Source organism: Pyrgilauda ruficollis, unplaced genomic scaffold, assembly GCF_017590135.1.
Source record: "Pyrgilauda ruficollis isolate IOZ18807 unplaced genomic scaffold, ASM1759013v1 scaffold98, whole genome shotgun sequence".
NCBI lineage: Eukaryota > Metazoa > Chordata > Aves > Passeriformes > Passeridae > Pyrgilauda > Pyrgilauda ruficollis.
This window is the reverse complement of record NW_024531932.1, coordinates 834,977-848,116: the sequence shown is the minus strand read 5'-3', so window position 1 is coordinate 848,116 and position 13,140 is coordinate 834,977. Positions and strand designations below refer to the sequence as shown.

General features: G+C 48.0%; 1 protein-coding gene across 1 annotated transcript in view; it reads left to right on the top strand.

Moving 5' to 3' along the window:
- Positions 1–13,029, top strand: part of LOC121365667 (hexokinase-1) — a 37,054-nt gene extending 24,025 nt beyond the window's left edge. Inside the window, exons 10-18 of the mRNA XM_041490046.1 lie at positions 1,313–1,617; positions 2,152–2,300; positions 2,402–2,521; positions 3,375–3,470; positions 4,188–4,287; positions 6,205–6,388; positions 8,130–8,285; positions 8,962–9,195; positions 9,908–13,029. Coding sequence (XP_041345980.1) covers positions 1,313–1,617; positions 2,152–2,300; positions 2,402–2,521; positions 3,375–3,470; positions 4,188–4,287; positions 6,205–6,388; positions 8,130–8,285; positions 8,962–9,195; positions 9,908–10,052 — 1,489 coding nt within the window. The 3' untranslated portion in view covers positions 10,053–13,029. The remainder of the gene's footprint in view (positions 1–1,312; positions 1,618–2,151; positions 2,301–2,401; positions 2,522–3,374; positions 3,471–4,187; positions 4,288–6,204; positions 6,389–8,129; positions 8,286–8,961; positions 9,196–9,907) is intronic.
- Positions 13,030–13,140: the final 111 nt, after the last annotated feature.

Sequence of the window (13,140 nt, the reverse complement as noted above, 5' to 3'; positions counted from 1 at the left end):
AGCTTGGGGGAAAGGAGAGATGCCTTTTAAGAGAAGAAAAGAAGCAAAACTCTTGAGTAACTGGATACTGCAGTATCGGGGAAAACTACAGTGGTCTGAGTAGATCGCTTAAGATATCACCAAGAGACCTCTTGGGAGGAGAGTTTTTGTATAAAATTCTATTTTGTGCACATTGATTGGGCTGTGAGGAGACCTGCATTAATTCCCGTTCACCTCCATTTCCAGTTCAATGCCAATTCCTAACTATTTTTGCCAGTCTTTTCTGAATATACACTTGGAAACGGGGGTGGGGGGGAAATAGTGCTTAGATTTCTGTGGCCTTTAAAAAAACTGGCTTTGTCCTGTTTTCTCCATCTTGAAAGTTACATTTTTAGTGAAACAGCTGTATAGATTTATGTAGAAATCAGAAAATTATGTTTATGGGGAAACTTCTGAAAGGAGAAGTAGGCTTAATGTTTCATTTTCAGTTTCTCATTATTTGTTGAAAAAGATATTTTCCTGTTAAAGAAAACCATAGAGCAAAAACGTTTCCGAGAGTGCTGTTCTGACTAGCTTTTCCAGATTGGGCAAGGTCTGGGGATTGTTAAGATAATGAATGTGGACAATTTTGGTTTCTTACCTGTTTCCCACACCATCTAAACCAGTGAGTTCAGGAGAGAACCCCAGGAGAGGGAATCAGAGCAACATTGCAGCCAGAGAGTTTCTCCCATCCAGGATCGGGTTCAGGGGATGAGACTGATGCTCTCCCCTGCTTTTTGCTGGCTTTGCTTAGAATTTCGGGAGGAAGGAGGGAGGAAGAAATTAGAAATTCAGGAGGAAAGAGAAGTGGGGAAGAACTGCACTTCCTTGGCAGTTTTCCTACTTGAAAGTCTGTAGTTAGTTTGAGCATGGTGAGTTTGCCCACTCCTCTTGCCTTGGGTTGGTGTTGGCAGTGCAGATTTTGGGGGGCATGCAGTGCAGATTTTGGGGGGGATGTAGTGCAAATTTTGGGTATGCAGTGCAGATTTTGGTGGGAAGGGCAGTACATATTCTGGGGGGGATGCAGTGCCGATTTTGGGGGGAAGGGCAGTGTACATTTTGGGACTGGGCAGTGCAGATTTTGGGGGGGGGATGCAGTGCAGGTTCTGGTGGGGATGCAGTGCAGATTTTGGGACTGGGCAGTGCAGATTCTGGTGGGGCAGCAGTGCAGATTTTGGTGGGAAGGGCAGCGCAGATTTCGGGGGGGATGCAGCGCAGATTCTGGGGAGGATGCAGCACAGATTTTGGGACTGGGCAGTGCAGAGGCCGGGCTTGCAGCCTTGTGTCCCCGCAGGTACGCCCGGCGCTTGCACAAGACCACGCGGCGCCTGGTGCCCGACTCGGAGGTGCGGTTCCTGCTGTCGGAGAGCGGCAGCGGCAAGGGGGCGGCCATGGTGACGGCCGTGGCGTACCGGCTGTCCGAGCAGCACCGCCTCATCGATGAGACCCTGGCCGAGTTCAAGCTCACCCACGAACAGCTGCTGCAGGTGAAGAAGAGGATGAGGGCGGAGATGGAAGCGGGGCTGAAGAAGAAGACTCACGAGACTGCCAAAGTGAAGATGCTGCCCACCTTTGTCCGCAGCACGCCGGATGGGACAGGTAGAGCGTGCCCTCGCTGCAGTGGCAATGCTGGCTTGGTTACAGGGTGCCCAAAACGGGCTCCCAGTGTGGGGTTTGGTGAGGCTGAGCAGATCTGGTGCAACCAGAGAGGAACCTGAGCTGTGCACAGGAAGAGGTCTCAGCACTGGCCCTACTGGCCTGTGCTGGTTGCTGGCAGCCTGATCCTGTGTCCTTGCCTCAGGGTGCAAGCAAAGTCACAGCTTGAGGGGGGGAAAACCACAGGTGGGATCATAAACCCAAACCATAGGAAGCCTGCTCACGTTAATTGGGTACTTTGTGTTTCAGGGTGGCTGGCCAAATTTCAGCTCTCTCTCAGGGAACAGTTGTGTGGATCCTTTTTCCCTTGTTGATTTAAAGGAAAACAAAGTAATCAGAGCAGCATCTGAAGTCCTCCTTTGATGAAGATCTTCCCAACTGAGTTTTTAGGAGATTTTCTATCAAAATACTTTGAGAGAAGCATTTATTCAGATTTCACTTACGGTTCTTCAAATATACACACATGCTCTTTTACAGAGAATGGAGACTTTCTGGCACTTGACCTCGGAGGGACAAACTTTAGAGTTTTGCTGGTGAAAATCCGCAGCGGTAAAAGGAGAACAGTGGAGATGCACAACAAGATCTATGCCATTCCCATAGAGGTGATGCAGGGAACAGGAGAAGAGGTATTTGTGTTTCTCTTTGGCTGCATTGCTGCTTTTAAAATAACTCTTTAAGAGCACATAACTTGTACAACTTTCAAGTATTATGACTTTTCTCTTCAAAGCTGTTTGATCACATCGTTACCTGCATTTCTGACTTCCTGGATTATATGGGGATAAAAGGAGCACGTCTTCCTCTTGGCTTCACCTTTTCCTTCCCTTGCAAGCAGACCAGTCTGGATGCTGTAAGTTCCTTAGTATCTTTTCAATCTGCTTCTGTGCTTATGCCAGACCTGGTTTCTCTGCCTTCATGTCATCCACGTGACACTTACAGGAAGGTCACACGAGGGGAAGGTTTGTGTGCTGACCCTGACCAATACAGCTGCTCCTATAAATAGTTCCTTTAAGGGTAGTAATGCAAGTGCTGCCCGTGGCTGTGACAGATAAGAGCATTTAAATTTTCCATGGTGGTCATATCCCTTTTATAAGGCATTGTTTTTTTCCAACTGTGTAAACCTGCTGGTCTGTGACACCTCCCTGGTTCTGCAAGCAGTAAGCAAAAGTCCATCCATGCTGCCAGTCCCTATTCCCAGATGATCTTGTCTCACTGGATGGAGTGGTTGCACCAGAGTCTGTGGGCTGTGTCACCCTAAGGGTGACAGTGTGGCCTGCAGCACATCCCTGACAAATGGGCTTGTGTTCTTTGCACTTACGTGTTTAACTTCTTCACTGCCACATACTTACACCAACCTCTGCAGCTGTTAATAGTTTCCTGTGTACTTAGTTGGGGTTTCTTTTAAGAAAGGCATATTTTCTATAACACTTCTTTGGGGTTTTTGAGTTTATTGTCCCTGTCACCTTTTTCTTTTTTTTTTTTAAGTTTGTTGCATTGCTCTGGAAATTTAGAGCCCAATCACAATTAGTTGTTTTAGGTGCAAATTTGACATACTGAGGAGATGTTCCTTTTCACAGAAACACTTCTGTAAAACATCACACTAAAGTGATGTTTTACAGAGGCGTTTGAGTATTTGAGATGTTAAGTGTACAGAATAGCATCTGAGTCCTAGCAACTTGATAACCTCTTTTCTTGTCTTATAGGGTATCCTTCTCAATTGGACAAAAGGCTTCAAAGCTACAGACTGTGAGGGAGAAGATGTGGTATATTTACTTAGAGAAGGAATTAAAAGAAGAGAGGTGATTTTTCTTTCTTTTTTTCCTCATTCTACTCCTCTCCAGACTTGACAGACTTTGTGGGTCAGGCTGGCTCCCTCTCACAGGATCTGTGTGCCTTGTAGACAGAGGCTGTGCCACCTGTCTTTCACAGAAAATTGTTTTTCCCCAGAGGCTTCTGACTTTCCACATTTGCCAGAACCTTCAAGGCGTCTTTCAAACTCTCAGACAATTTCCATATGCATGGAGAAAGCTGTTTTCAAAATGGTGACTGTGGCAATGCACCTCAGTTCACCCCAAAGGACAGTTTTCTCCTTCTCTTCTTCATCTTGAAAAAGCCTCAACCAGTTTAGCCAAAACTTTCTAGGAAGGGAAAAAAGTAGCCTGAGAAGGGTGTTAATTTTGCACAGATTTTATCAGCCAAGGAAAAGGAAGTCTTAAAACCTTTGTTACTGGAATTGCTACACAATTGTTGTGGTACTGAATGTTTATACCATGTGCCTATGTAAAAGGTATGTGCTTAAACATACTTAAGCCAGGGATAAACTTCATTCTGAAGACAGTCTGTCATAGGTAGAGCACATACCTTAGCTGTCTGCTGGTAGATTAGGTTCCTGTTTTTGCATGTGTGAAATCAGGCTGGTGATTTCAGTTGTTTGTTTCCAGTGTGTTTCTACATCATCCCCTTTGGTGGGAGGGACTCTCTGCTATTTTTTCACTGCTGTTTTCTCTCTCCCAAAGGAATTTGACTTGGATGTGGTGGCTGTGGTGAATGACACAGTAGGCACAATGATGACTTGTGCTTATGAAGATCCAAACTGTGAAATTGGGCTCATTGTGGGTACGTGTTAGAGCTGCTTTTTATTAAACAGCACATGCACCCATCTGTCTGTGTTCTCATAGAGGCATCCCTGTGGTTAACTCAAAATAAAGCTAGGATATCTAGGAGTAAAAGAGAGCAAAATTCAACAGCCAGCTTAGTTCTGTCCACAATCAGTTGAGATAAGCAGAGGCTGTGATGCACAATAAACCCTGCCTGTTTTATCTGGTAATTCATGGTGCTGCTGGGGAGGAGAGCAGATGTGGCCTCAGGGAGCCCCAGCCACTCCTGTTAGTTTAGCCTGTCAGTGTCCCTGCTGGCATGTTCTGGTGGCCCACAGCTTTCCTCAAGCGACTGGTCTCTCAGAATAAAGCTGCAAAGTGCAGCCACAATTCCCAGATGGCATGTGCTGGAGAGCTGTGGCAGACTGAGCACAGACACACAGCTCCCTTCCCAGCAGTGACACAGCTGAAGTCATTCCACAGGCGACTGCTGCTGCCTTTGCAAATGCCACCCTGAGCATCCTGAATCATGGGGCAGTGTGAATTCCCAGAGCTCTCCAGAGGAATGAGTTTTCCATGGGAGGGAAGGGGACAAGGCACCTGCAAGCTTTAGGAATGCTGTCAGTTGCGAGATGGGTTGGAGGAAAGAAAAAAAGCCACCAGTTTCTCCTCCAGACAGCTGGAAGGCGTCCAGGATGAGTCAGCAGAGTGCCGTGTGGGTAGGAAGCCGTGCCTGCGCAGCTCCGTCGTGGCTGTTTTCAGGAACCAGAGTTCCCTGCAGGAAGGACAGCGTGTCCTTGGGGTGCTGAGACACCTCCTGGGGACTGTCCACTGCAGCCCTGCCAGATCTGCTGCGCAGCCAGCGTGTCTGTGTGCAGAGCAGGGCATCAGAGGTGGCCTGGGCACCCCTGGGATAATGGGAATGAAAGCCCCAGGGCTCTGACAGCTCCCTCTGCCCTGCCTGGCTGGCAGCACCTGAGGGAGACTGGCACTGGTGGCAATCTGCAGTTGGGTTTGGTCTGGTTTGCTCCTGCAAACCTGGCTATCAACCTGCAAACCCAGACATTGCCTCTGCCAAACCCTGTGCTGGGGCTCAGCTCTCCTGCAGCAGGGGAGTACTGTGGGAGGATCTATTTTAGCTCAGACTGTATTGATGTAATTCCCTAAAAACATGGTAAAGGAAAACAGACATGCTGTAGCAACTGGTATATAATATGGAATGCAGGATTAAATGACAGTTTAAGTAACTTCAAGAGAACTTTTATCCTGGTGGCAGCTAAAGCTGCCTCTCTTTGCTAATAAAGCTTTCCTCCCTAAAGACCTCTGTGTACATGGAGCACTTTGCCACACTCCTTAGGATCCTCTTTGAAGAAATATCAGATATGACCTCATCTCAACATGGAAGTAACCCTCCTGCTGGAGAAAATAAGCAATTAAAATCAGAAAACCCCCCTAAGCAATCAGCTGGTAAAACCCCTGCTGCCTCAGAATTTGCTGAGGTTTTCAGTTCAACATATTTTCCCCTGAATTCTGTGGGTTCGTGGGCTTTGTGGAAGGTGGTTCCCAACTGCAAAATCCAGCTATCTGCTACCTGAAGTTTTGGGCTCAGAAACATGTGAGGTTTTGTGTGCTTAAAGGGCTGCCCTGCTCTTCCTCCCTGCAGTGTGGGACCCTCAGCCCAGCTGGCCTGGGTGAGCTTCCTCTCTGAGCCACCCTGAGCAATGCACCACAGGAGTCATGTTCCCCTTCAGTTTAGGAATGTTGAAGAGTCAAGGTTTGGGGGTTTTTTTGTCATGTTTCAAATGATGATTCAACTACTTCTTTCAGAAAAAAAAACACGTTCAAGATCCCCCAGAATGTTTGTCAGGGCTGTGGTGCTGGCTTTAGCCTTGTTTTGTTCCATCCAAAGAGTAACCTCAGTGTTTGTTTCTTTCAGGAACGGGCAGCAATGCCTGTTACATGGAGGAGATGAGGAACATAGAGATGGTGGATGGTGAGCAGGGGAGGATGTGTGTGAACACGGAGTGGGGAGCCTTTGGGGACAACGGGTGCCTGGACGACATCAGGACAATATATGACAAAGCAGTCGATGACTTCTCCCTGAATGCTGGCAAGCAGAGGTACTGCAGCACAAACAGGGTGCTGTGCATGTGAGCCACGCTGCCCTAAGTGCTTTTTAGACAGAACTGGGTTTGTCCCAGTTGAGAAGGGAGAGGACGACAGTGGAAAATTACTGCAGTCCTGCTATCCTGTGGGATCTCCCCTTTCTGTGCTTTTCCTGGACGCTGCTTTTTTGTGACTTATTTGCTGCCATGGGACTCTACAGCAGGGCTTTTGGTGAGGACTTCACAAGTCTTGAAATTCTGAAGAGACCCTTTTTCTCATCCTATGCTGTACAGAGGGGGATAAGATGGCTAGTCATTCATTTACTCTGGGTCTCAGGTTAATCTCTTTTAGCTGAACTCTCTTTGTAGAGGGCTGGGCCTGTGGAAGTCCTGAACTTACACCAGCTGGCCTGGTTAAAGCTTGGAGCTGCTCACTTGTAAAGCAGTCAGGAGCTCTCAAGCAGTTGCAGCCAGCTCTTATTTCAGACAATTTTCTGGATGGGATAGGTCATGTTAGAGGGCCTGCCTTTCTTGCTTCTGGAGTTTGGTCCCCTTTTTGGGGCTCACGATTTGTTTGGGCAAGTGCTTCCCTGTCCCCTTCAAGAAGAAGTTGACAAGGAGGTGTACCCAGTACCCAGCACTGATAAAACTGGGCTGAGACTCTTGCTTGCTAGGACTACAATCTTTCATCATTTCTTTGCAGCAGTGCTTTGATGCCAGGAGCTTTTAAAAAGATTTTGTGACTATAGAGTAAATCTTCCCACAAAAACCTGAGGAATACAGACAAGCTGGCAAGTCCCATGGGAAGCTCTTTAGAAGCTGAGGCTCAAACAGACCCAGAGGGGCAGACGTGGAGCGAGCCTGATGCAGCAGCAGAGTTGGCATGGAGTAAGCAGCCAAAGGCAGTAGTGGAGACTGCCAGGGGAATAATTTATTCCAGAGATAGGCACTCAGGAGGGAGGACACTGGCTGGGTACAAGCTTGAGAGAGCTCATGGTATTAAATGGACTGCGTGGCCTGCTTCCAGCAGGATGGCGTGATGGGCTCTGCTCAGTCCAGGGCACAAACCCTGCTGTGGAGCTTCAGGAGGTGAAATAAAGGATGCACCACTAAATGCCCTTCTCAGAAAATGGAACTGCTCAGTTCTTGTTGTTAAGGACACAACTTACATGCCCCAAAATGCTTCATTCAAACCAGAATGATGCTGGACGGGAGGGAGAGCAAAACACAGCTGAGACCTCCAAAGAGAAAGCTCAGTGGCTCCATGCAGCAAAATTGCAGGGAAACCACAAGGTACAGTCACTGCAAATGCAGTGTTTTTAAGGGAGTCCTGTACTTCAAAACCAGCCCTGTGCAAGATAAAAGATGGGAAAAACCATGTCCAGCCTGTTCACAGGACCACTGACCTGCAAGTGGGCAGTCTGGTGGTCCAGGGTTGGTTTATGCTCTTCAGTTAATTCAAGCACCTGATTTCCAGTAGGAAACCAGTTATCCTAAAACCCCAGGGAGGAACAAAGCTGTCTTGATCCTCTCTCAGCCCCCAACTCTGCACACAGGACCCAAGTTTCCCACTTGCAGTCTTGCCTCAAGCTAGAGAGAGGAAGTATATTCCACCTGCAGACCTCTGTCTAGCACAGGATAAGGAGTGGTGCTTGGCCCTGGTACCTGCAGCCCTCTGTGCACAGGACACCTGGCTGATAATGATGCTGCCTTTGCAAACGTGGGCAGGCTCCCTCTGAACTGTCTTTCCTTGCAGGTATGAGAAAATGATCAGTGGGATGTACCTGGGGGAAATAGTCCGTAATATTTTGATCGACTTCACCAAACGGGGTTTCCTGTTCCGAGGCCAGATTTCAGAGACACTGAAGACCAGACATATCTTTGAAACCAAGTTCCTTTCTCAGATTGAGAGGTAAGAGCACTGCAGGGGAGGCTGCTTAGAGTGACATAGTGTAGTAGTGTTCATCTGGTGACACTGCTGGATGGGAGGGACAGCTGGGGAGCGTTGCTTCTCTGGAGAGAATTTGGGTTTCAGCCTGTGTGTGTGCAGGAGGATTCTTTACAATATCAACTGAATTTCTAGCAATGCTCACTTCTAAACCCTGGGAAAGGCTGTCAAGGATTCCCTCACTCTATCATTTTATTTCCTTGTTTGGAAATCAAGCCATTTTCCTGGGCCTCTTGTGTGTGTTTAGCTGCAGTTGTGCAATTGAATGAGCACTAGCTGAGTGAGCACTGCTTACTGGGTGCTTTTGTGCTTTTATTGCTCGGACTCTGTATTTTAAAACAATCTCTGAGGCTTCACGGCAGGGGAAAAACCCCAAGGTCATGGTTAAAAATATTTTCCTGGAATGCCCCATGGTAAGAAAAGAGAAAGGGAGGCAGTGCAGAGCTGGACTTGGAGCCTCTGTTGCTGCTTGCACCCCTCTCCTGCACTGCAGCACAGTGCAGGGGTGACTGAATTTGCATTCCCTGGGGTCACTGGTGCTGTCAGGAGAGGCTGCTGCCTGGGGTGGGTGCACCATCAGTGCAGTGGGGTTTATGGCTTGACTGAGGGTAACCTGTAACACGGTGTTCTCCTCCCACAGTGACAGGTTAGCCTTGCTGCAGGTGCGAACCATCCTCCAGCAGCTGGGGCTCAACAGCACCTGCGACGACAGCATCATTGTCAAGACAGTCTGCGGGGCGGTGTCGAGGCGAGCAGCCCAGCTCTGTGGTGCTGGAATGGCTGCCATTGTAGATAAAATTAGGGAGAACAGAGGGTTAGAGCGCCTGGAGATAACGGTTGGTGTGGATGGAACTCTCTACAAACTCCACCCGCAGTGAGTGTTTGCCTTCTCAGCTTTTGTTTGTGCCTTGTGTGTACGTCCTTCCTCCTGATGCTCCCAGCTGGACTCTCTCACTTGCTGGGATAAGAGCTAGGGGAAAAAATGTCTTTATTAGGGGGCTCAGGGCTTTCTGAAGGGCAATGAGAGGATCAGGAATGACTTGTGAAAGATTCTTGGGGTGGTGACAAACTGAAGGGGACACAGCTTGCTTAGTGAGTTGGAAGCTGTATAGCAAGGGAAGGATCTCTTGGCTCTGGACAGGCAATGACAGAGCAGTGCTGAAATGTCTGGTGCCTCTTTGGAGCATGTTTCTGTTCAGTGTCCAGTGGAGAGGAGTTGCTGCAGAACAATGCAGGTGAGGGCAGGAGTCTAAAAGAGCTGGGGAAAGGAGGAGAAGAGAACTAGTGCCCACCTCTAGTGTGCATGGAGGGAGATGGGTGGGAAGGAGAGGACTTATGTGGTCTGTTCTTTTCCCTTTGCTGTGGATTAGTGATCTCAGTTAACCTCACACAGACAGGCAGGGCTGGGATAGGATGCAAGTGCTTTTTTCCTGTAACTCCTACTGCTCCCAGGCTTCAAATCCACCCCGGTTTCCAACATTTTACCTCTTAGCCTGATGAAAGGCAACACAGTGCAAATGCCTGTGGCAGTGCTCCACAGTTGCTGCAGGACCTTCCTTACACACTGCCCTTGTTTGCTTTCACAGCTTCTCGAGGATCATGCACCAAACAGTCAAAGATCTGGCACCCAACTGCGACGTGACCTTCCTGCTGTCAGAGGACGGCAGTGGGAAAGGGGCAGCGCTCATCACAGCGGTGGGATGCAGGCTTCGTGAGGCTGAGCAGAACTGAACTCCACAATCCTGGCCTCAATTCTGTCTTGTGTTTCTCATAAAGCAGTGACTGCGTAGTCAGAACTGGTAAAAAACTCAGAACTCACTGCTTTGTTGGGGGAAAAAAAGAATTACAACTAATGACATAAAAAAATAGGATACAAGATAGAATGTGTGCTCTTAATAATATCTCCTGTTTCTGGACCCCAATCTGCATGTTTCTTACTCACCTCGTTGGTACCTTCCCCAGCTGTAGGTCATGGAAAAAAACCCAGTCTATAATTTCTGCAGTTGTCAAAAATCAGTTGTTGTCTGAAACGAAATTGCCCCCAAGTGATGTGCGTTGAGAGCTCCCGTTGCATCGTACCAAACGTGTTCTTTGCAGCATCCCTGTTAAGCACACTGCCAGCACGCTGACCACCAGACCTGGGTGTTGATGCTTTTAAGTGAAGGGGAAGCAACAGTTCCCTCCTGCATTATCTACCTGCTGTTGTTTCGTCTCAAGCAGTTGTGAAAACATTTTGGTGTGTCAGCACTGTGCACGCACGTAACTCTGTAGTGGGACGTGACACCGCGACTTACTCGCTTCCTTGATGCCTCCTGTCATGGTGAACGTAGACACCCTTGTCCCACAGATCTGGTTCCACTGGTATTCCCCATTGCTTCTGTGAATAGTGTTGTGTTACTGAGAGAAATCCGTCACGTTTCGGCGAGAAAACCCTAAAGAGCGGTTGGTGACTGGGGTAATCCAAATCTCCAGACCTGCCAAATCGGTAGATCTGTGCTCCCTACATGGCTGTGCTGTGTTCTTCTGTCGAAGGGTTCTTATAGAAAATACTTCCTGTCTCTTCTCGTTAGTCTAGGTCAGGGCACTGCAGCTGCCCTTCCACCAAACCTGCAGCTCAGCCGCGTGCCCCGGATGCGCCTACTTCCGTCTCTCGCCTTAAATGGGTATTTGCTTCCACACAGAGCTTTAATCTTTAATGCTGTCCAGCAGCCACTCAGAACACAGACACCCAGCCAGAGTTAGTGCGCAGAAAGGAAGAGGAAGGTTGTGTTTTGATCTTGCCTTTGAGGACCCATGTGCGTAAACAACCCAAAAAGCCAAAATTGGGTGCAGCTTATTCCAAGGACGAAGGCAACAGCAGATCATTTACATGTGGTGTACCCTGTCCTCTGTCCAGTCAATGCCATTATTATATTTGCATACCAGTTGCATCACTTAAATTGAGAAGCAGTTAGGAAGGCACGTGTCCAGTTATATTTGTAAGTCACGCCACTTTCTGCAAAGAGGGAGACCACACAGTAGTCCTTAATTCCCACTCTTCTACCAAAAATGAATTTCAGATGTCCGCATGGTTTTCCCTGCTGCCTTTTCCTGCAGAAAGTAGATGGAAATTTGCAGGCTGCTCTTCTCTGCTCTCGTTCCACTCCCTAAGATTTGGATTGCCCTACCTATCGATAACATTTCAATATGCATTATGGTGCACTGTGAGTGAATGTTGTAAAGTAACCTGTAAGTCACAGTCATTGCAGCTTTAAGTGTGTGTCTACCTGAAGAATTGCATGCCTAACTGGTTTTGCAAAGGTAGAGGGTCTTTTTAGTTTGCACACTAGTAGCTCCGGTACTAGTGTTACGTGATACTTGTGAAAATATTAAACTTTTTTGATGTGCGTTAACTGGTGTTTAGTGGTTCTTTCTGGAAGAGGTGCTGTTGGCTGGTGGCTTAGTGCTTTGGGAAGAGCTATTGTGTAGGGAGAGCTGCAACCTAATCCCAGTGGTGCCTGCGTTTTGTGTGTGTGTTTTTATTCCCGGGCATTCGGGGTCAGATTCACACAGGTCCCCGTGCCTCGTGTTTCCTAACGTAGTTCAGCAGAGGCACAGCGCTGACAGCGCCCAAATCTTCGGGGCCGTGTGGCTTGTCTAGGTGCCCCTCCTGCCCTGTCTTGTGCAGGGGGATCTGTGGTGCAGGAGGACCTCGGGGTGCCGCACCAAGGGCGGTGTGGTTTCATTAGGTTGGTGATGGACATGGCGTGTCCGTGTGCGTAGGGTTAATGTCGGCTCAGCCCCGGTGTCAGGTGCTCCTGCAGCACTGGCTGGCACAGCCTGTGTTGGAGCTGTGGTAGATGGAAGCCCCTTTTGCATACACTAAAGCTGTGCTTCTCCAATAACACGTTTTATGTTACAGCTTGAATAGTCTCTGACAGCCTTGATGTGCAGCTATGACCCCAAACAGGAGACAGAAGAAGGTGAGAAACTTTTTTGGGCACAGGGGGACGCGTTGCATTTGAATTGCTTGAAGGTTTGCAAATCTTGTGCCTGCCGTCAGCAGTGCTGTAGGGGTGGTGTGAACCGTGCCTGGGGACCTGGGTTTGGAGCTCTTCGGCACCTGAGGGCCAGGCTCGGTGCAGGATAGAGGGTGAAGGAGAAGTGGAAGTTAAACTTGGTCTCAGGGTGACTGTGGATTTTGGAGATGCTGGCATAGGTCGTTTTGTTTATTGGATCCAGCTCATAACAAATAGGGACTGAGTTTGTGTTTCTAACTTTTCCTACCGTGGACCATAGTTGATGTACTTGGTAAGACACGGCAGTTCTTTTCCAAAGGGAGACATGGTGGGATTTCCATTTCCAGACTACTTCTTACCCCTAGGAAACTGTTCCAAGTGAATCACAAGCTATAACTGTCTGAAGAAATGTCTCCAATGTTACCCAAGCAATGACTGAGGTGTCTTTCTTAAAGCTTTTAGGCTTGGTGAATAAAATCACAGTCCTCTTAACTGTTGAGCTGTAACTACTGCAATATGAACACAAAAATCTTATATTTCCTGGGGAAAAGACCATTTGCATACCACTGTTGTAATGTCATCTGCTCCTTACTCCTCTGGGGTTCTCTCAGAAGCCTTTTGAATGGGTTTTAAAACAAGCAGACCTTGTTTTGTTTTGTTTTCTTAAGAAAATAGCAGAAGGCAAAATAAAGTGTTTCTGAACTTTTGAACCCCGTTCTGTGCTTTTTGTTCATTCCTTTGCCATAAAAATGAGATTCTTCAAGTGTTTTTCTTTACTGACTGCTGGGACTGCTTTGCTACTTAGAGCACAAGTGAACATG